This window comes from Scatophagus argus, chromosome 4 (assembly GCF_020382885.2).
Source record: "Scatophagus argus isolate fScaArg1 chromosome 4, fScaArg1.pri, whole genome shotgun sequence".
Taxonomy (NCBI): Eukaryota; Metazoa; Chordata; class Actinopteri; family Scatophagidae; genus Scatophagus; species Scatophagus argus.
Window position 1 is genome coordinate 10,652,155 of NC_058496.1, and position 21,003 is coordinate 10,673,157.

At 38.8% G+C, this 21,003-nt stretch overlaps 1 protein-coding gene across 3 annotated transcripts in view; it reads left to right on the forward strand.

Annotated features, from left to right (window-relative positions):
- Nucleotides 1-21,003, forward strand: part of grid2 (glutamate receptor, ionotropic, delta 2) — a 427,565-nt gene that overhangs the window by 244,506 nt on the left and 162,056 nt on the right. For 2 of the 3 annotated variants that reach the window (XM_046387650.1, XM_046387649.1), the window contains exon 4: nt 11,398-11,603. In XM_046387650.1, the coding sequence (XP_046243606.1) occupies nt 11,398-11,603 (206 nt within the window). Of the gene's footprint in view, nt 1-7,804; nt 7,938-11,397; nt 11,604-21,003 lie in introns of those variants that run through there. The other variant, XM_046387652.1, reaches the window with a different exon arrangement.

The following is a 21,003-nucleotide window of genomic DNA, read 5'->3' on the forward strand; positions in this document are numbered from 1 at the left end:
ATTAACTACTTACTATTCTCAACCAGGACATCTAAGTATTTTGCAGTGACAGCATTTGTCAGACTGACACATGATGAATGATGTGATAAGGCATGTTAAAAAATGCACTAAGAAGAGAGTTCTTCATACCATTCTAGATCTCCATCTGACGACATCTTTGAGTGGATAAGTAACTTGTTTGCTTGACTGTAAGTTAGCTGCATGACTTTGTTTGTCAGAGCCTTTTTTTACTGAAATCTGAAGCAAAGGATGTGGTTCTGGCTATTATCCCTCTGAACCAAAAATGTTCTCCACTACAGTGAAAGCCTCCATTTCACCTCATGACAAAAAGTAGGATTGACATTTTTTCCTTCAATCAACTGGTTTAAAGAGAGTTTATTCCCAAATGTGAGATAGTTCATACAAAATATGTTCTTAATAGACCCCACCACCACCACCCTACACACACACATACATGTATGTACCAAATCCCTCTATCCGCTCTGTGCTCTGCGACCACTGATTCAGCACATGGATCCTCTGGGTTTTGGCAGTGCTGTTCTCACAGCCACAGAAGGCCCTTTAAAGATATCACCATTGTTCCCTAATGGCCTCACCCCCTGTTCAAGGAGAGGAGGGAGAAAGTGAGAGAGGGGAAGAGAGAGAGAGATGGCCTTTTAAGGTGAAAGCAGTATTCCCAGAAGGCCTCGCCTCAGTACAAGGAGAGTTCTTTAGAGAACAGACAGCCGAGTGTGTCCTCTCAAATGAAGCTACAGTGCAACTGTCCCAATACCTATTTTCAGCTCTACTGGTGCGTCCCGGACACTGAGAACACATGTTTTCTCTCTATTATCTCTCTCTCCCTGGTTCTCCATCTTCCTTTCTTTTCTTCCTTTCTTTCACTGACTCCCACTTTGCCTTTTTTTTTCTTTGATGCTCTTTCAGTCTTTCTACATGTGTGTTATGTTCACCCTGTAGAACCCGATACATATTGAAAGTGTGAATGACAAGTTGCTGTTAGCTGCTGAGTCACCTTGTCCATAAACCAGTCAGAACTACAGCAACACTGGCCTCGTTGAACAAATATGGGAAGTACCACTTAGTGGTAATAACACTGTTGACATTAAGATGATTTGTTTTGTTTTGCTTTTAGCCAATGACAAGAGGGGCCTGAGGCACAATAGTAAAAGGTTATAGCTGAATGAAAGAGCCGTTTTAAAAGTGTGATGCTTGTTAGGTTGCCAGTCTTTTATTCGGTGAAAACAATAAAATTTCTGATATTTTGAACAAATATGCTTTGTTTAAGAAAATTGAAAATGACTGAAAATGATAAAAATCATTAAAAGTTATCAAAGGTAAACATTTCACTATAAGTTGAAGAAACACATACAAAAAGATAATTATTTGTGGAGGCGTTGGCTCCACAGAAACAGCTGTGTGTATACACTGGCTGTTTGCAACATAGATCAATAAAAGGCATTCACATGGGATGCAGCTATTCGCCTCACAAAGACGATTGTTATCACATATTGGCTATGGTGGTCAATAGGACAACTCTCTAAAATGTCAGCTTAGCCCTTCACGTCTGTTGTCCATGAGCTGCACACTGAGTTTATATTCACTGATAAAAATTATTAGAAATTGAATATGGAGGCAAAATGGTAAACTGATCGCTACCTCAAGAGGGTGTCATTGATAGCTGGCCCTGTTTGTCATGGTGAGGTCCATATGTGCTTGGCCTGTACAATATGAATATATTGTGTGCTGGAGTTCAGGTTGTAACCCATGTCCATGTTCACTGTGCTGCTTAATGAAGCATGTTAATAGCTTTAAAACAAAATTTTGTAGCTTGAAAGCTGCCTCCCTCCTATCTTTGAACTCCCTCCAAATAATTTGCTCATTAGTGATAATGTGAACAGAGCAGTGGAGAACTCCTCTTTCATTCCTCCTTTCTTGTCTCCCCACCACATCGTGAAAAGTGTGAAAATGTCAGCCACTGATCTTATGGGTTCATACAAAGAAGAGAAGTGTGTACCGTATTGTGTCTGCTGATGCTACAGAGGAGAGTGTCACCTCCTCTTGTCGCATCTGCCTCTTTGAAGAGGTACAAAAGAAAAATACTTGACAGGGCAGATAGGAGTAACACATTTAATGAGCAGAAAAGGGGAAATAAAAAAAAGTACGATAAAAATGAATGAGTGGAAGAAATGGAATACAGAGAGGTTTTGTGCATAGGACAAAAAGTAATTAAAAAGAGACATGTTAAAATCTAATTTTTATCTTTGAGGGATCACATGTAGACCTTTACAGAGTAAAGACACTGATGAAAAAAAATCTGTCTGAAATTTGAAATGTCAAAGTTTCACCTTAAGAAGGCTCACTGTAGGTTAAATCCCACTGTACACTTGATCTCTCTGCGGGCCTCATATAGAATCACATTAAGCAGAGGCTGAGAATAGGAAGACGCTTGAGGGAGGATTCTGCTGGGATTTTTCTTTTTCAAATGGCTCAACTTCCACTGAATGAAGAAATACAGGACAGGTAAGAGAGATATTATTTATTACTACAAAAAACGTTTTTTCAAAAAATGTTTTTTTATTTTTTTTCTTAAACTACATTTGCTTTGAGGTCATCAGGTACAAATCGTTTAGAAAAAAGAAGATAGATTTAAGATTAAAGGTAAAAGAACATTATTAGCCAGTATTTTGAGAGGACATTTAAAGTGGCAGTTACACAAAAGGAAAGAGAGGTGGCAGAGTAAATAAAATCAAGGTTAATGAGTTAAACTTATGCAGTTCCTAAAGTTGTTTGCATGAACGTTTGTTATGTTTGTTGGCTTTTACCTCAAAGTGATGAGTGGTCGTGTTTGAACCATATCTCAGCTGCAAAACATAAAACTGAGAAATGAGAAAAAGGAAAGAGGAGAGAAGGACCAAACTGATGAAGTTGTTTATAGGGAAAGGTGAGAACAAGGTGTGATGGCAGATAGATGCATAGATGGATATACAGCTTTAAGGGTAGTGAAGTCCTGAGATGGCACAGGAGAGGAAAGCTGGTGGGAGGTGAAAGAGGAACCGAGAAACAGATAAAAGCTATGCCAAGAGAGACGAGGGAAAGATGATGATAAAGGAAGATTCAGGGGAATGGAGGCAAATAGGTAAACTAGTGAGCGAGACACCAAGGATTCATGAGCTTTATACAGGGAGGTCATGTTTTACTTTGTCTCCTCCGGAGCAAAATCTTTCGGAGAGCAAGAGAAAAAAAGAGATAAAAGCAATTGTGAATATATAAGAGAAAACAGAAACAGCAAAGCAGAAAGGAGGTAGGGACAGAGATCTGAAGGCGTAGCAGATTTGGTAGGGTAGAGTAAAAGCTAGTCAGGCAAGCAGATAAACACAAAAACACCTGAAAAGGGTGTAAAACCTTTTACAGAAAGGTGTGACCCCGGACTTTAGTTTACATCATTGGAGGACACTGGAAGTGAAATGTCTTTTCCAAAGAAAAGTTGAGTAAGGGAGAGAGAGAGAGAGAGAGAGAGTTCAGAAAGAAGCAAAGCACAGAGACAAAAATGAGGATCTAGCACCATTATAAATATGGAGATAAGGCCGACTACTTCAAAGACATTTTTAAAGGACAAAGAGCTAAAAGAAGCAAAAAGTTTTTCCAGATAGCCAGAGAGGTATAATTTTCAGCTTTGGTCATTTGGTTAACCAATTTCTATGTCATGGCAGAGAGACTTTACCAAACTCAAGTCATGCTGAAACCCGGGAGCCATTTGAACCTTATAGTTTTATTTTTATTTATTTATTTTTTTACATCACACACTTATTGACATATTATCATGTTGCACAATATTGTGCAAGAAAATAGGGTGTGGTTGCGGAGGAAAATGTCCTGTAGTCCACTTGAGTAATAATTATCACATAGCATATGCAGTTTGTCACACCAGGGCAGGGCACAGGGCATAAGAAGGTCAAGATCAAAATAGGTCACAAAAATAGAACGAACAGATGAAAGAAGGGAGCTGAGAGAAGTTGAGACTCTTAAGGTATGTGAAAGTCAAAGAAGGGGGTGGGTGGTGGGGAGTTAAAAGCTGCAAGAAGATTTGGGTAGATACAGGAAAGGTGATGCACACCTAAAATGTGCCAAGCCTTTTATAGAATGTTGATTCTTTTTACAAGTGTTGGTTAAGCTCTCTGTGGGGACTCTGGGAATGCGAAGCCCCCGGTTTTGAGGGGGAAAAAAGAGTGAAAGGGAGGAAAAGAAGAAGGGAAATAAGGCAAAAGAGTGATGGACAGAGATAGGCACTTAGATCTAAGGGAATAGAGGACTTAGAGAGGAAAAGGCAGTCTGGGAGACTGGAAGGCTTCTGGGCCTAAAGCATTTGATTTCCTATATGAAGGTAAACTTCCCAAGTTTAGGTTCAGATCCTTAGGGCTGGGTACTTGAACATTTTCAGCCGCAACTTCAGCTGATGAATTAATTCTCCAGGCCCAAGCTTACAAGAAACAGGAACGCATTCCATTTGAGGCTCAATCTATATTTTAAGAACCACTGCCTTTGAGCCATACAACAGTGAAATGCCTGAGGCAGGGATAAGGATAGCCAGAGGTAAAGGCTGAGGGGAAAGACAAAGCAAAGCGATAAGGATGTTGGTCTAACAGCAGTACAGGACAGAATGAAGCTTCACAAAAATATAAATTGAAATGATTGATTGAAATTGAAAGATTGAAAATGATCAGCTTTTGTCTCTCTAATGTATACCTGAAAATGAAGCTTAATTGTGAATATGATACTTTTAGGTATTTTCCACCTTTCATCAGGGTAAATAAATCCATTGTAAAATAACAACTATTTTGTGTAGGAGCTGTATGTTAAATATACTTGCAGTTTTATTTTGTTCATTAAAAGTACTACTACAGGAGAAATTAAGATGTAGATTATGTTTGTATCTGTGTTTGTGTATTACTCCATGCCAATATTTCAATATATCTGAAACAATACCTTACACAAGCGGTTAAAAAAGAGTTTGGTAATGTATTGCCTTCTGTTGAAATTGAACTTTTACACTGCTACCCACTTTGGCCTGAGACTCAATTTGTCATGTAAAATCACTCCAGTATTAAATGGATAGAAAAGTGATGCAAGGTCACACTTACCCTCGCCTATTCCTCTTTCAGCTTGCCTTGCCATTTGAGCAAAGCTAATTTGTGTCCGATTTCTTGGCAGCCGAAAACTGCCACGAAATCTATGCTGTTTGATTATGATATGGACAATGGGCGATCAAGCACTGGTGAGTAAGCGCCAGTCACAGGGAAAAGTCAGCACCTCTGGTAGCCCTGTCAGACTGCTTCTCTGGATGGACGGATAGACATTGCATCTTTGTAAAGTCATTCTGTCAAAAATATCTCAACAAAAGTTACAAGCCTAGACATTAAATGCCTCCGGCAGGAAGAGGTCAGTTGAGACAGAACATCAGGACAGGAAGGAGAAAGGCCTGAAATTGTAAAGTCCATTTCAGTGCGAAAGTGTACATTACCAAAGTTTGGTATTTTCTTTATTATTTGAAGGTGATCAAGGTTTGTACGTCAAGCAAAGGGAGTGAAAGAGGGAGAACAGGGGAGCAGGGAGGCTCTGACAGACAACCAGGGAGTTACATAGGCTGAATCTCATTTGCAGATCTTTGATGTTTCCCTATTGCATCATGCTCAGGGGAATCTCCTCTAATGCCGGATGTGTCCTTTTGGACGTTCATTTCACGGTATAAAGTTCATATTAATGTTTTCTCCTCCTTTGCTATTCCTCTTCTAAAGCACCTTATCAGAGTTCAGCAACTGCTGTATTCACATTTCCTATAATTTATTTTAGATTAAAGGGTTTGCTAATGTTGATTCTTGGCCTAGAATCATGTGATTCGTATGCTGGTCGAGAGCAGTCAATACACTGCAACTTACGAAAACACATGAAATAGACAAAATCCAAGCAAATTAAGAAACCACCAACAATTTGACAGCACAGGTGCTACAATAGACACATCTGCTTCAGAATTTCGTCCAAATGCGAATTCAAATAATCTCACAAAATACATTAATGTGTGTATCTCTAAGCAAGTTGTTAAACTCATTTATTTAATTTGCTTGTGTCTGCGTGCATGTCTCTTCTGAAGTTGCAGTGCACTGAGCTCTCATGGAGTATTGTCTTGACCAGTCCTAACAGAGAGAGAGAAGCACTTGATTTTAATCTTTTCCTCTATATGATTTTTATGCAAAGTAGGTCATTTGTATTTTAATCTACTTCCTCTACTATACCGAAGTATGCTTAAATCTTGGAAACTACCTGGACAAGGCCAGGGAAATATCATGGTCATTGCTAATGTTGGGGGTAAGGGTTCAACTAAAAATCACTTTGAGACCATTGATATGATGTGAACCAACGTCTCCAGTGAGGAATTGACAGTCATTACACATGACACAGAGCCCGCCTCTTGGAGTGGAATAACAGCTTGGACTTTGCACACTCTGAAAATGAGATTCAGCCCAAGAGAACAGAGAGCAAACAGGGGAAACTGAGGGAGTTTTCAGATGAAAAGCCAAGGGAAGAAAGAGAGATGAGGAGAAAGCAAGCAGGGAGGAAGGGGTGGTGGTTTCTGAACACGGATGGAGTACCACTGAGCTGGTCGAAACATGCAGGTGAAATCCCTGCGTGCTGTTGGCTGCTACAGTACATTAACTCTAGCTTTCACTTTGAGCCAGGGACTTGGAGGATAGATGGGATGAGGAGGAGGAAGGGAAGCCTGACGAATTGGGGAAAGGAGCACACACAGAACCGCAAAATACAAACCTCAACCTTGTTTTATGAGAAATCATGGAAACCATTCCGGTTGATTGAGTTTTCTTTGCACAAAGCCTTTCAGTTCCACCTGTTTAACACAACACACAAAGCGATAATCCACACTGGGATATTGCAAAGTGGGAGAAAAACTGAAGTGACTCAGGGTCAAACGGACACTCTAGAAGTTTTTTAAAAATACTGCCATTTGGGTGACAGGGAATGGCATGGCAGTTCAGTTGTCTCTATTAGATGAAGATGAAGAGGCCAGGGACTGTGGGGATGCACAGTGCACAAGATGACAGCACTTGAGGAAAAAGCTGCTGAGGTGATGGGTGATCATGGCGTTAATGGACTGATATTGTCTCCCAGAGGAATGTTTCCAAAACAGATTTTTTTTTTTCCTGGTGAGGCAAGGTCGGTGACAGTATTACCCATCTTTTTTATCTGCTGTGGTGTCCTGAAGCTTTTTGATGGAGAACAGCTGACAGCCAATGATCCGCTCAGCAGTGGGGAGTACATGCTCAAGCCTTGTCCTTTGAACAGCAGGAGGCAGGAACTCAACCAAGCTTTGATGGAGGGAGTGAGAATGCGTTTGACTTTGAGTGTGTAAAGTTGCACCAGGATATGTCCACATTTGAAAGTCAATGACTTTTTTCAGGTTTTTTTTTTCTTAAGGTGGTGGTTAAAAAAAACATCCTTAGACTGAATATCTCATGCACCACCGCTAAAGACCACACTATATTTTACTATATGTCATTCTTCCTTGAGTTTACTCCAGAGTTACTTAACTCTTCTTTAGACAAAGTATTAAAACAGTCATTTAAAAATTGCTGAAAAGCAATGTTTTGCTGCCATCTCTGGCTGAAAATTTCAGCTGCACCAGCACACTGATGGGTGTGGATGGGCGTGGTCAGAAGTGTGCTTTGGTGCAAAGATGTAATTGGTTAAAAAGATCAAGATCTAAAAAGTCACGGTGACGTGACCTGAGACAGCCAAAAAGTAGCAAAGTGGAATTGTTTCAGTTGACCACTGGTGGAAAGCTTCCCGAGACCAGAGGTACTAAAAATAGGTATGAGATACGAGGACAGAAGAAGGCAGTCGAAGTTTATTGACACACAGATTGATTGGTAAGCACAAAAGCTGTTTGGGTTCTCTATATTATTTAACTTCTTCTTGCCCTGTTGACAAAAGCTTTTTGATTTTGTCGATTTACAAAATTTTCCCACCACATTGCATAAATCAGACAGTGTAAAATGTTTATGCAGTTTGGAACCATTGATTATAAATGGCAGTGGGACTGCAATGAGGGATTTAAGAGCTAAGTTTAAATCTGCTTAGACTGGTAAAAGTATAGAGCGTTTGTGTGCAGTATGCATTTGCGCGGTCATAGATTACATTTGTTCTGGTGTTTATTGATGAGGCAGATAGGAAAGTGAATGTGATTTTTCTTTTATTAGGAGGAAAGACAAAATCTTGGTGTTGGGGCCAAATTTAAGATGAATTACAGTTTTCACCTTGTTCCTTGTGATGTCTTGTGTTATGATGCCTTGCCCCTCACCCTCCTCTGCTGAGAGTGGCTATGTGCAGGTTTCTAATGCGTCAATTAGTGACACCTGGGAGATGCTGGTCAGACAGGGAAGTGGAACAGTTTTTTGACTGCAAAGGCAGGCTGTGGAGAGTGATTTGGTGTTTACCATTTGTTCATAGAAAGAAACCAAAAGGGTTTGTAATTACAGTTAATAAATCTTTAAGTTAATCCGTGGACCCGCAGCTGCCTTTTGTTTTTTGTTGACCAGCTCAGAGGCAGCTCTCATTCAGAGGCCGCAACACTTGGTAAACTAAACAGATTTTTATTGTTTTCTGTGGATAAAAAAAAATGACCATAAGTGAACCTCAGTTGAACGGCCAGCTGTATGGTGGTTTTTGTTCCCACAACCTTGGCAGGAGGTTGGACTCAATACATAACTCATATAACATGAATATGCACATGAACCTTTTTTAATGAGCTTGTCTGTGTATACTGTAGCTCATTTGGAGTCTCAGCACTGGTGATGATGATTGTGTTGCAAATGATAATATGGTTAGGCAGTAATTACTACTATAAAAATTATTGTTTCTGCTAATTAATAACAGTAATTAGATTTTAATTATTTGATAATTCTGTTCCCCCAGACAGATTATAGCTGCGTTGTTTGGCCATTAAAGATGCCATCTTGATATATCTGTTTGCTCATCTACCTTTCTCATCACAAAGAGATGCAACAACATCATATACAATAAACTAACCATGAGAGTTGACATGGATTCATTGAAATGAAAGCTAAATTTAAGGACTCACTCATTGTATGTCATGCCAACACAGCAAGACATGCACATCTGCATGCATGCATGTGTGCACGTAAGAACACAAAAGCCTGTTCCAATTTAAAAATTCTTTGCAAACACATTGGGTGTCTTGCTGTTTTCGTCTACAGTGTTGTTGTGTCTCGTGTGTGTATTGTCTGTCTTTGCTTACTATGTATATGTGTGAGAAAGAAAAGTGTGAAAGGTATCAAGTTCCAAGAGAAAGAACTTTCTACCACAAACAATTACTTTGCTGTCATGTTTTTCCTCTCCATGACATATTGTTGTTGCTGAAAGACTGAACACACTCCCCTTTAATCTGCTCAATTTGGGAAAAGGCGTTGATATGGTATCTGACACAAACATGTCCAAAATGTCACCTGTTGCCCTTTCTTAACCTTCTTAACCTTCTTAAAGTTCCTGTTTGCTAGATTGAGTGTGTGTGTGTGCACGCACACGATTCTGTGTGTCCCTTTTACAAATGAATTTCCTTCTGAATCAATATTGTTGCATGGTAGCTGTCCTCTTAATACGTTGTTAAGCTTCCAAAATTTGGCATTGATGCAATCACACCATCGCCCCAACCCCCTGGCCCTTAACAAGCCTAATCAATCCAGCTAATTGTTCAGCAATGACACGGGCAATGACGACAGTGTCATCCATTTTCCATATCAGATACATCATTAGGTAGTTGCTTTACAACCACACACACACACACACTCACACACACCAACATCATTAGTAGTGGTCTCAACCAAAGTGCCTTAATTAGGATTACCTTGACCTGCAATGTAGCTCATTAAGAATAGAGGAGTCCAAGCTGTAAAAACAGACTCCATCATCATGGTTTATTTATGATACAAAAATAACTCATAATAGAAATGATTACAGTGGTTTGGTTTTTCAATCTAAAACTCTAAACAGTGTTATTTGTTTTCTTATTGTCCCAGTTGGAATATGTAGTGGATTCAGCAAAATGGGACACTTTTTAGCTAATGAATCCCTGTTCCTACAGACACTGGCAGACAACTCAACACAACAACAAAAGCCCTTCCCTGTATGAAGTTCAAGTGATTAAAATCCAAGTTTCATCCAAGTTTTTCTTTTCCTCATAACTTGAATGCAATGCAAATACATACATCCAAATCATACACCTGCAGTCAGACACAAAACACTTCATTTCCTTATGACCGTGAAGATTACTTAAACTGGCAATTTATAACTGTTTCTTTTAACCTATTATTAAATAAATCTGATTTCACAACGCAGCATCATCTATGATGACACCACCAGCTTTTAGACTGGTTTCTCATAAACCTCAAATTAATGATGTAATTCTATCTGCCAATGGGTACGAAATCTCCTGGGAAAATGAATTCTTAATTTATGTCATCTGCTGCCATCACGTCTCTATTACAGACAAAGTGAATGAATAAACTCACTCTTTTCCTCCTCCAGTTTTATTCTATTCCTGCCTCTACTGATTACTAACTACTGCTGTGGTTACATTTTGCATGAAGCAACACACAAACTATTTTTGTTCCTCCTTATAAAAGCGTGACAATTTCAATTCACTTTTCTTCACAAAAATTTGGAAACTCATGCAGTGCATGTGTGTCATTGATAGTCAAGAAAGTAATCTGGTTGCCTTTGTTGAAAGTTGAAAAGTTGTCTGATTTAAACCTTTATGATACTTTAGGTTTGTTGCTTTTGATACTTTAGTCTATCAACATCAATAGACCAAAGCATCAACATCAACACATCAAAAAGACCAAAAAAAACCCCAAAATCAACTCACTATTGATGGGTCAACACCACATGGTTTTGTTTTTATAACCTCAGTATATAAGTGAGGTTACTGTGTCCCCAGCATGTTTAGTATGTCCAGCTTTTGAGAAAGAAGATAACATTCATTCCTGGCAGATGTACAGTGCTTTAAACAAAGGGTTTAGTTCAAACAATACAGTCTTAAGGAATCACAAGTAAGAATCACAAGATATATGTGAGAACTGTGATATATGCTAAACCTTCACATACACAGAAATAATCAATCAGCTACAGCAGAGACTGTGGTGTAAAGTAGTTAGTGATGGCTTTAATATGAGCTGGTGCACATATGTGTCTCTGTCTGTTCTCAATATTGCCTTTTTATGCGTACAACTTTCAAAGGAATGTGTTTGTCCCTCTGGGGCCTAGAATGCATAGACTCACCTCTATCTCTATCACTGTTTCTCGTTCTTTCAGATATCCGGGGCATTGAAGATTTCCTGGACCGGACCTCTCAGCAGGGAATGGACGTATCTCTTCAGAAGGTGGAATCTAATATCAACATGATGATCACAAGTCTGTTCAGAACAATGCGAGTGGAAGAGCTGCATCGCTACAGGGATACACTACGCAGGGCCGTGCTGTTCATGAGCCCAGCCACCGCCAAGGCTTTTATTACTGAGGTAAGGAGGGTGGGTTTTTGGTCCCACGTTTTCCTTTTAACAATTTAAGTGGGAAAACAACAGTGACAGTAGTTGAGGCTGTTCTCACTGTCTGTGAGTGGCATTGCAAACCAGATATCTTTAGCACTTCCACCAGAGGATGGAAGACATATGTAAGGAAGTGCCTAAATTGAACCCTCCCTAATGTTAACTAAGTAGCTTTACTGAAACACTTCGACCAGATGACCAGGAAAACACAAAGCTGTGATTTCATTCTAAAAATACTTTCTGGTCAATACCCAATATCCAAGCCATGGTAGTTTTAGATCTAATAAAAAAATAAATAAAAACACACTTTTGTGCAGGTTAGTGCAGCTCTTACGGGGCTGCAATCAATTAGGAAGTGATTTCTTGGACAAACTTAATCTACCTAAATACATCAGCACTGCAGCCTATCTGGCGAAAGAAATGCAAAAAAGTTAAGTCGGGAGTCAGACAAAAGTCATCAGAGATATACTCAGTTGACATCAGAGATATACTCAGTTGACTGCATTCATGAAGTTCTACAAATTCTAAAGCAGGATTAGATTTGTCAAGTTTTAGACATTATATCATATAAGTTACTGTCTTACACTTCTTAGAGCTCAATTTATTACTGATAGTACACCACACAACACAATGATCTTGGCTGCCCTTGTACTTGACAGTTTTTAGGTTATAAAGTGTGCTATGAAGGGATGTCCTCTCACACAATCACACATACATGCATGCTACCAGGCTCATGCATGTCTCTCTGACTCAATGTCTCTGTGTCTCTACCAATTAGCCAGATCAGCAGCAATTAGAAAAGCTGTTCCTCTCAAGTCCAGTGAAGTATTATTCATGATGCCCTGAACATGACATGGAGCTCATAAAAATGTACAGACAGGAAAATTTCCCCCTGCTCATCTGGTCTCTCCCTCTCTCTCTCTATCTGACTTTCTACATCTCTCTCTTTCTGTGGTCAAGTCAGTATTAATTTAAGGCACACAGTCATAGGCAAGGTTTACAGCACAGTTAACATTCCAATGCAGTATAAATGCATGTATTTCCTTCCATACGTGATTCAAATGCGTATTCACACAACAGCACTGAAACACACACACACACACTCCCCCCCACCCCCTCCTATCGTGCTCTTTATCTCTGCAGAAGAAAATTAAAGGAGTTCCTTTCACTCTTATACATAAATCATATGGAGGTCATGGTTGGGAAGCAATAGGCTCTAGCATTAGTTATGAATTCATAATTTGAAGCGGTAGGATGGGGCTTAATCCCGTGTGTCATGTTCTCATCTCAGTTTAATTAAAAGTGACCTCAGAAAGAGCAATCACAATCTAAATTGGTAAGAGGCTTGACAGAGAGGGGCGAGAAAGATGGGGTGTTATTGTGTGTCTGTGAGGACTATGACAACATGGCTCATGGTTTTGCATTCCTGTGACATGCTATGGAAACCTTTAAGCCTTCTTTAAGTGTTTTTTGAACACTAGAGAGCAGAAAGACTCCCAAAACGAATTCATGACAGTGAGCATTTTGCTTAACAAGGGGTTAGAATAACAAGTTATTTCAACTGCCTATTTACTCATCCATCAAAAATACAACATTTTAACTGCTGAATTCTTGGTTTTGGCTTTAATGGTGATGTCAGTGTTTCGGTGTTGATGGTGCAACATGTCTCTCTCAGAGTCACACAAGCGATCAGATGAACTCCTGTGAGTAATATAATATAATGTAAAGCATTTATTCACAGGTTAAACCCAAAGTGAGCACAAGTAATTTGGTTTATAGTGCTCATTACATTAAACCACTGTAGGTACAGCTTTGCTCATGCGTAATGTACACTGTACAAAGTTGAACCTTCTAATCTAACGGACATTTACAAGTATAAGTACAGTTTGAAAAGCTAATTTAATGTTTGTCTTCTGAGCAGCGAATACGCGTAAATGTTCTTAGAAAACTATGGCAACAAAAGAAAATAGACGAAACGTGACTTATCTCACAGCAATTGTACCTTATTTTCCTCATTTGAAATAATATCACACACTTGACCTGATTTGTATGACAGTTGCAACATTATTTTGTAAGTGAAATATGTACTTACCATGTGTATCAGATGAACTTGTAATAGCTAATTCATTATCCATGTTTTCTTTCATCATATTCAAACAGTGAATCTATGTAGGTCTTCGGATCACTTTACGCATGATTTATCTCACTAAAACAACAGAAATGACAGGGTGACTCGTTTTAAATTGAAAATAAGACCTTTTGATGTAATAACAAAACAACAGTGAAAGGGACTAAATATATTGGAAAATGATGATTGAATGCTTTTCTATTATCACTATTCATTTGTTCTATGAGGTCTGATCTGCCGTAGGTGTGGAAAATTGCTTTAGCTATTATACAATATGGCAGTGTCGGCCTCAATTTTAGTGTGTGAGTGGACCTCAAATGAGTTTTCTTGAGTTTCCCTCTCTCTCTTTTGGGAAGCTTGATAAAACTGTAATTTAATCTAATTCAGTCAAACATCATGTGGAGAGAGGTTTCTGAGATGAAGTGTCAGGAGATGGTAAAGATTGGTCGATAAGATTGATGATCACATATCCCTCTTCCTGACAAGATGGTGAGGGAGAGTGAGGCAGTGAAAGCACATGTAAGGACTGAGAGACATCTGGAGACACAAAGAGATGACTGAGATGTTTTGGGGTTTTTTTTTCTAGTTATTTGTGAAATCATTTGTCACAGGAAGCACCTAACTGGAAGCTGTTCCAAAATTACAAGGCTTGGCAGAAAGAGAGAGAAAAAGGGAGATGAGCGATAAGGCAGGTTATAGAGAGTGACCAGAGGATGGAAGACATATGTAAGGAAGTGCCTAAATTGAACTCTCCCTAATGTTAACTAAGTAGGTTTACTGAAACACTTTGACCGGATGACCAAGAAAACAAAAAGCTGTGATTTCATTCTAAAAATACTTTCTGGTCAATACCAAATATCCAAGCCATGGTAGTTTTAGATCTAATTAAAAAATCAATAAAAACACAGTTTTTATTTATTTTTACATTCTAGAGCACACATGAACACATTCACATGTCTGCAGGAAGGTGCCACAATGCCAGATTTCACGAATTCAGCCAAATTTTCATCCTTGCTGCTCTCTCTCTCAGCCCCACCCCTTGGAAAACAGGCACACTGACCTACAGCTCATGATACAGACAGACCAGCGGAGAGAGTTGCGACAACAACATATCCTGGTTGCCTGGTTGCGTTTTTATGGCCCCCCAATCCCGTGATGTTAATGGATGGGGCTACACATCGCTGCCCAAAGGCTGACACTGAGAAAGGTCTCAACAATAGCAAAATACTAAGATACTTACTTACTACTTACGTACTGACAGAATGCAGGGTCTCTAGATAAAGACTCTGCCACATACATCCAGTGGGTCATGATTGATGACTGAGAGGGATTACTTTTGTTTGAAGCTATACACTATATTTTAGGAAAATGTGGCAGAGAAGCATATACTGCACTTTACACAAAAAAAGTTGTAGGGCTGGCCAATGATTTTCTCATCATCGTCAGATTTCACTGGATTGACAGGTTGACAATTGAGTGACTTATGTTAGTCCATGATTGTATGTAGGAAGGCCACTATTGGAAAACCAAACGATGATAACATAGGACATAGTCCCTGTCTTTGCTTTTCTGTGATTTGTCACTTTTATATCCCTGTGGCGATGAGAGCCCAATGTGACAGCTCTTCCAACATCTGCTGCATTCTCAGTGGAATGTCTTCCACTATGCATATCCATGCATTTTACCACACAAGCACATAAATATCCTCTTAGAACCCACATGCTCATTCAGTTCTCTGCATTATTTACATGTTCTTGCTCTGTCGCCTTTTTTTCAGTCTAGTACATGTGGGTGGGTGTACAAGACACTGCCACAAGGCCCCTTGCTGGTCCATATAGCTCCCTATTCCACCCACCTCATGTAGACAGAAGAGCAAAGTGGGTTTCTTTCCCTGGGACCATCGTCTTATTAAAAATATCACTTGTCATGCGGCTCAGTCTCACGCCAAAGCATGCTCCTCCAGAGGTTACCGTGTCAGTGTCATTTTTGCTTCTCCTAGGCATGAAAAGCACACTGGTGTATTAAGTAGCAGTACCGAATGTAGTATAAAGAAGAGAATGTCCATTTGGGAGTTGGACAGGATGGGTGCATGGATCAAACATAGGATTTCAGCTGGGAGACTGGCAGATAAAGCATGCAGTAATGAGTAAATGGATATTACAGTATATGAACAAAAGTATTTTTATTTTGGAAAAAAGAAGACAATTCTGTCTTGAGTCAGAATTTATACGCTGTCCCACTTTATCTCACAAACACACACATAGGCTTGATATTAGATATGCAAAGAGGGGAAATATGAATTTTGCCATTTGATCTAAAGTTGTTAAAGTTTAAAAATGCAGTCACTTTGGGACTACTTTCTCTTTAACTGACATTTCTTACTTGAAGGACCATCAAACATGTTGAAGATTGTTCCAGAGATGACAGATGATGCAAATGAAACATGAAGGAAAATATTCTATATAACACCTTTTGAATAATGCCTTCACTGAATATAACTGGAACCACTGCAAATGGTGTTTTTGCTTAAGTAAAGTCTGCTCTCACTATTGTACAGTGTCCTTTATGATTGAAATAACCAAAAAATATTTAGTTGCTGAGCAGGATTTGATGTTTGATCAGAGACAGACAAAGATGATTTAAGTGTGCACTGTATTATGTATATGTCAGCAGAACATGGGGAGACTCCATATGAACCAGAGACAATGTATTCTACATATTTAACAAAATGTTAGAAGACCAACACATACATGTCACTTCCTCTCATGCTGGCTGTGTCCATACTTTGACTCAGTCACTTGCTGAATTGTGATACCAACCTTTCACAGTTTTGTACTTGCTTATATATTTTAGGTGATACTTCCAGGTCTCTTTAATTCTCATTTTTGCTGACAGTTCCCGTTTTGTGATCTATGATCCTCTTTTCCAATGTCTGCAATAGCCTGAAGGAAATGCATTTGGAGGATAAGCAACTTGGAAGTCATTTTACTAAATAGGTGGAATTTCGTTGTTACAGTCAGGTTGAGTGGGTCTGCTGGGAGCTGTGTTGTTGTTGTCATAGCTTCAGGACTGAACTTTTCTATTGATTATATTTCAGACTCTTTAACACAACACATCAGTTAAGGTGTACTGACTATAGAGCAATGATTGTCAAGTTGACTTCATATAGAATCTTTTAAAGTGTGTGAAACATTCTGCCAAAGCTGTCTTGCTGAGACCTCACAGTACGTCACAAAAAGGGAGTCGAACCACTAGAATCGATTTCAGTTTTAAAGTAAGCGAATCAGAGCTAGAAATCACAATGCATGGACATTTAATACAAGCTATCAGAATATGTTGGCTTTAAAACATTTAATCTGATGCCAAAGTAGCAGGTGTGTTTGTCTCAAGTAGAAAATGTGCTCATTAATAGTGACAACAGTGCATGCATTTAACACTGCCATAAGACAGTGCCTAAAAGCAGTTTGTATTGAAATGAAGTGGAAACTGCTTCACTGCTGTTTTTATATCCAGAGGGGTTAGGGGAAACCTAAAATGTGTCTTCATTTTACAACATAGTGCATTTGTTGCATGCAGTAAGGGAGCAGTGTTGAGGTAAATAACAAGTGTTAAATTCTCAGTTGGACTGAGGTTTTAGATGCCTCAGTGTTTAAAAAAAAAAAAAAGCTATATTTTACCCTTCAGTATTGCAGTGTTCTCCGGTACAGTGATGTTAGTAATTTGACTTTGCAAGAGAAGTGACAGCTTATTTTACTGCTGGTCTTTTTGCAGCAGGTCACTGCCCACTTCTCAAGTCTTTTCTGTAAACATGCTTATTTTCTGTCAATCCCCTTAAAAGAGAAGAAATGCTCGCTCTGTCCTGGCAGTGCTTTAGCTGGTTAGTAATCTTCTTGTTTCCATTTTCTTTCTTGTCGGTGTACTTGTATATGGCGAATTTTAACACTTGTTATATGTTTTTGCAGTTTTATACAGTGAATGACATATATAAATATATACAGTATACAAAAAATAAGTGCAAATTACATGATTATTCATAGTCTAGAGATTACCAAACAACTTTTACTCAGATTACATTTGCATTATGTTGATTTTTGAAATGCTGTCACTTGAGATGATGCCTGATGGTCAACAAGATAGAAACAGACATTCATTCACATTTAGCATCTATGTAGTGAAATTCATTTGTCAGTGCTGTCTATCAGTGTTGTAACAGCAAATGATTCCAACATGCAGAAAACAACCGTAAGTATTTCTGTGCTTTATTATTACAACATCGTTTGGCGAGGTGGGAATTACACCTTAAATGTCCACCCTATGCGATACAGACAGTCAAAGAAAGATGTCCTAGTTCAGCAACTTTGTAGTTAGACGAGGATAGAAATTGCCCTTCTAGATGGATGCGTGGGTGTTCTGGGAGTGACACTTTCTAGGTCGTGCACATAGCATTTAGCTCACATTCAACATTTTCAATGTTAAATTTAGGGCCCAATCAAACAGGAAGCCTTTGACAAAAGGAGCAGTTCAGCCATAAGCCACTGAGGATTTCTTTTGATTACTGATTCAGATCAGCACTCTATGGTCACCTCATTCATTGTCAGTTCTGTTGATTTCGCTTCAGTGGCTCTGCCAAAAGGCAGTTGTTTCCCCTCATTTTCATTTATTTTCATTTCAATGAAGGCAACACAGAAAGAAAGGACTAGTCAATTTAAATAAATTATCATCACAGCAGTCATCTTGTCTACACTCAGAGCATTTTTTCATTTATTCTCTGACTGTATTACCTACAGTATAACATGAAACATGAGCAAAATGTAATAATTGACTGGTCACTTAAAGGGTGGTTATTTCATGTTGTGATTACACATTATCATTAAGCTTATGTGTGCCAGATGCCGTAAGGATATATGATCTCTTATTTGTGAAATCTGTCTTGTACAGAGCAATTTTCTTGGCCATGGGCAATTTTCGTGCTGATCTGATCACCTTCTAAAATACATTTCAGTTCATTCGCTACAGTAATCCCTGTGGGGGTCTGGATTAGCAGGCTTCTACTGCTAATGGAGCCTTAAATCAGATGTTGTGATTCTGCCCTGCTTCACTGTCATTGATTAATATGTATTTTCCTATTAAAAACACCATGTGCATGAATTTTCTACAGTTTATAATGAATTACCTCTGATTCATTTTGGTCCCAAGGGCCATGAAATATATGCTTGCAAAAGACAATGGGGGCTGTCAATTACAGTAAAAAATGGAATTATATTATATTATATTATATCATATTATGTTATATTATATTATATTAAGAATAAAATCTGTTTCAAGTGCAGCCTGTGGAAATAAGGGACAAACTGATCGAACTTCATTACCTAGCATCTTATGTCCCTCTTTGCTGCGGTGCTGCTTAATTTAATAACTTGCCTACAGATATATAATCTGGCTGACTGATTATTGTTAATTATGCTGTGTACACTTACACAGAGAATTACTGCATCTTTGAACAATTAGACTAAATGTCAGTGTCTTTTAAAATGATGGGGAATACGGTACGAGACACTGTGACTCAGTATGGTTGAATTCAGTCTTCTGTATGCTCCCACCCTTTGTGTATTTTTCAATGCTTCCTCTTTTGCTTTTGCTTACTGACGCATGAAGGCCAACATCTTTGCCACTCTTTCAGTCAAGAGTCAACTTTCACTGAACTTCTCTGACGTTAACCTCTCCATTATAGAGGACAGTGGGTTGGTTGGGCATTGTCAGATTAGATTGAAGGGTGCGAAATCACTATGATTAACGTGATGAGTTGTGGGTCGTTTGGTTGAATTCCTTGACTTACCGAGATTTTCTTCATCTTGGTGTCACACACACACACAGATTGTGCATCATTCGTCTTTGCTTCGGAAATGGGACACTGATAGACACTTGCAGTTATGAGATATGTAGGAGAGGGTGTAAAATGGAGAGGTGGAGTTCATGATCGAATGGCATACAGGAAGTATAAAGAAGTGTACTGAAGTTCATTTTAGTAAAAAGAGCTACATAGCTAAGGGAAGCAGAGAGATAGGAAAGTTCAGGCATCAATCAGGCAAAATAATGGGGAGGCGTACCATACGAGACTGGTAAGGATTAACAAAGATTAAGGTGTCTTCAAATACTTTTTAAATTGATAAACATGGTGACTTGATTTATTTCACAAAACTTCAAAATCTAATGGACTTCCTATCTTGCTCCAGGCTTTTGCGTTAATCTCTAATTAATACTCACATTCATGGCATTATGACTTTGAAAATTGTATTTGCTCCCTGATAGAGGTCAGAGGAAAAGTGATTTAGAAGGGCAAAGCAGAAAGGAGGGACAGATAGAGACATAAATGGATGATGGAGAGTGTGAAGGATGAACATGTGAAGAGCAAATGAGTAGAAAAGGTAAAGAGAAATTGTAAAGGGAGGAAGGAAAAGATACCCTTTAGTCGCGAACAAAGAATCAATGAAAGATTGTGAACATACAGAACCAAATCTGTCTTCCACCGTCATGCTGCGTGTTGATATTCAAAGGGTCTTCTGAAAGGTTTGTGTCATCAAACCCACACACACACACACACACACACACACACACACACACACACCACTTATCGATCCCTCTAACACATATTCTTCCCCAAAAGCACACACACACATTTATACATAAAGTAGTCATTCTAAACTTGTAAGCCACTGATGTTAGTACAATGAATAAAATATTTTGTGTTAGCCATCCTCTTGTACACAATTAGGTAACAACCATGATAACTTGGCCAACATTTGTTGATAGATGCCAATTTTTTTTTTTTTAAATTTTAAACAGATTGGCAGAAATCTTGTACTTCTAAACTGGTGATCAGACCACATAACATTTTCACACACTGATCACAGTACTCTAATGGCTTGTGTTTACTTATCCTGAGAGACAAGGCAGACTACACACTGGACACTGGCCGTCCCATCACACATTGGTTGAGCATGTCCACCATTCAGTTTTGCTGACAGAGATCCTTTTTTAGGTTATATCACCCGGTATTGGATTGGTATTTAACGGCAATAGACTGGAGTTTCTAGGCTTTGATTAGCCACCATGAAATTTTAACCTCTCTCATTTTATAATGCCTACAGTCATACATTCATTTAAATTAATTTGTGTAATCATTCAGGCATAACTTGACATAGACAGTAAAGTCACTTTACTGTTATTTACCAAATCAAAGTAACT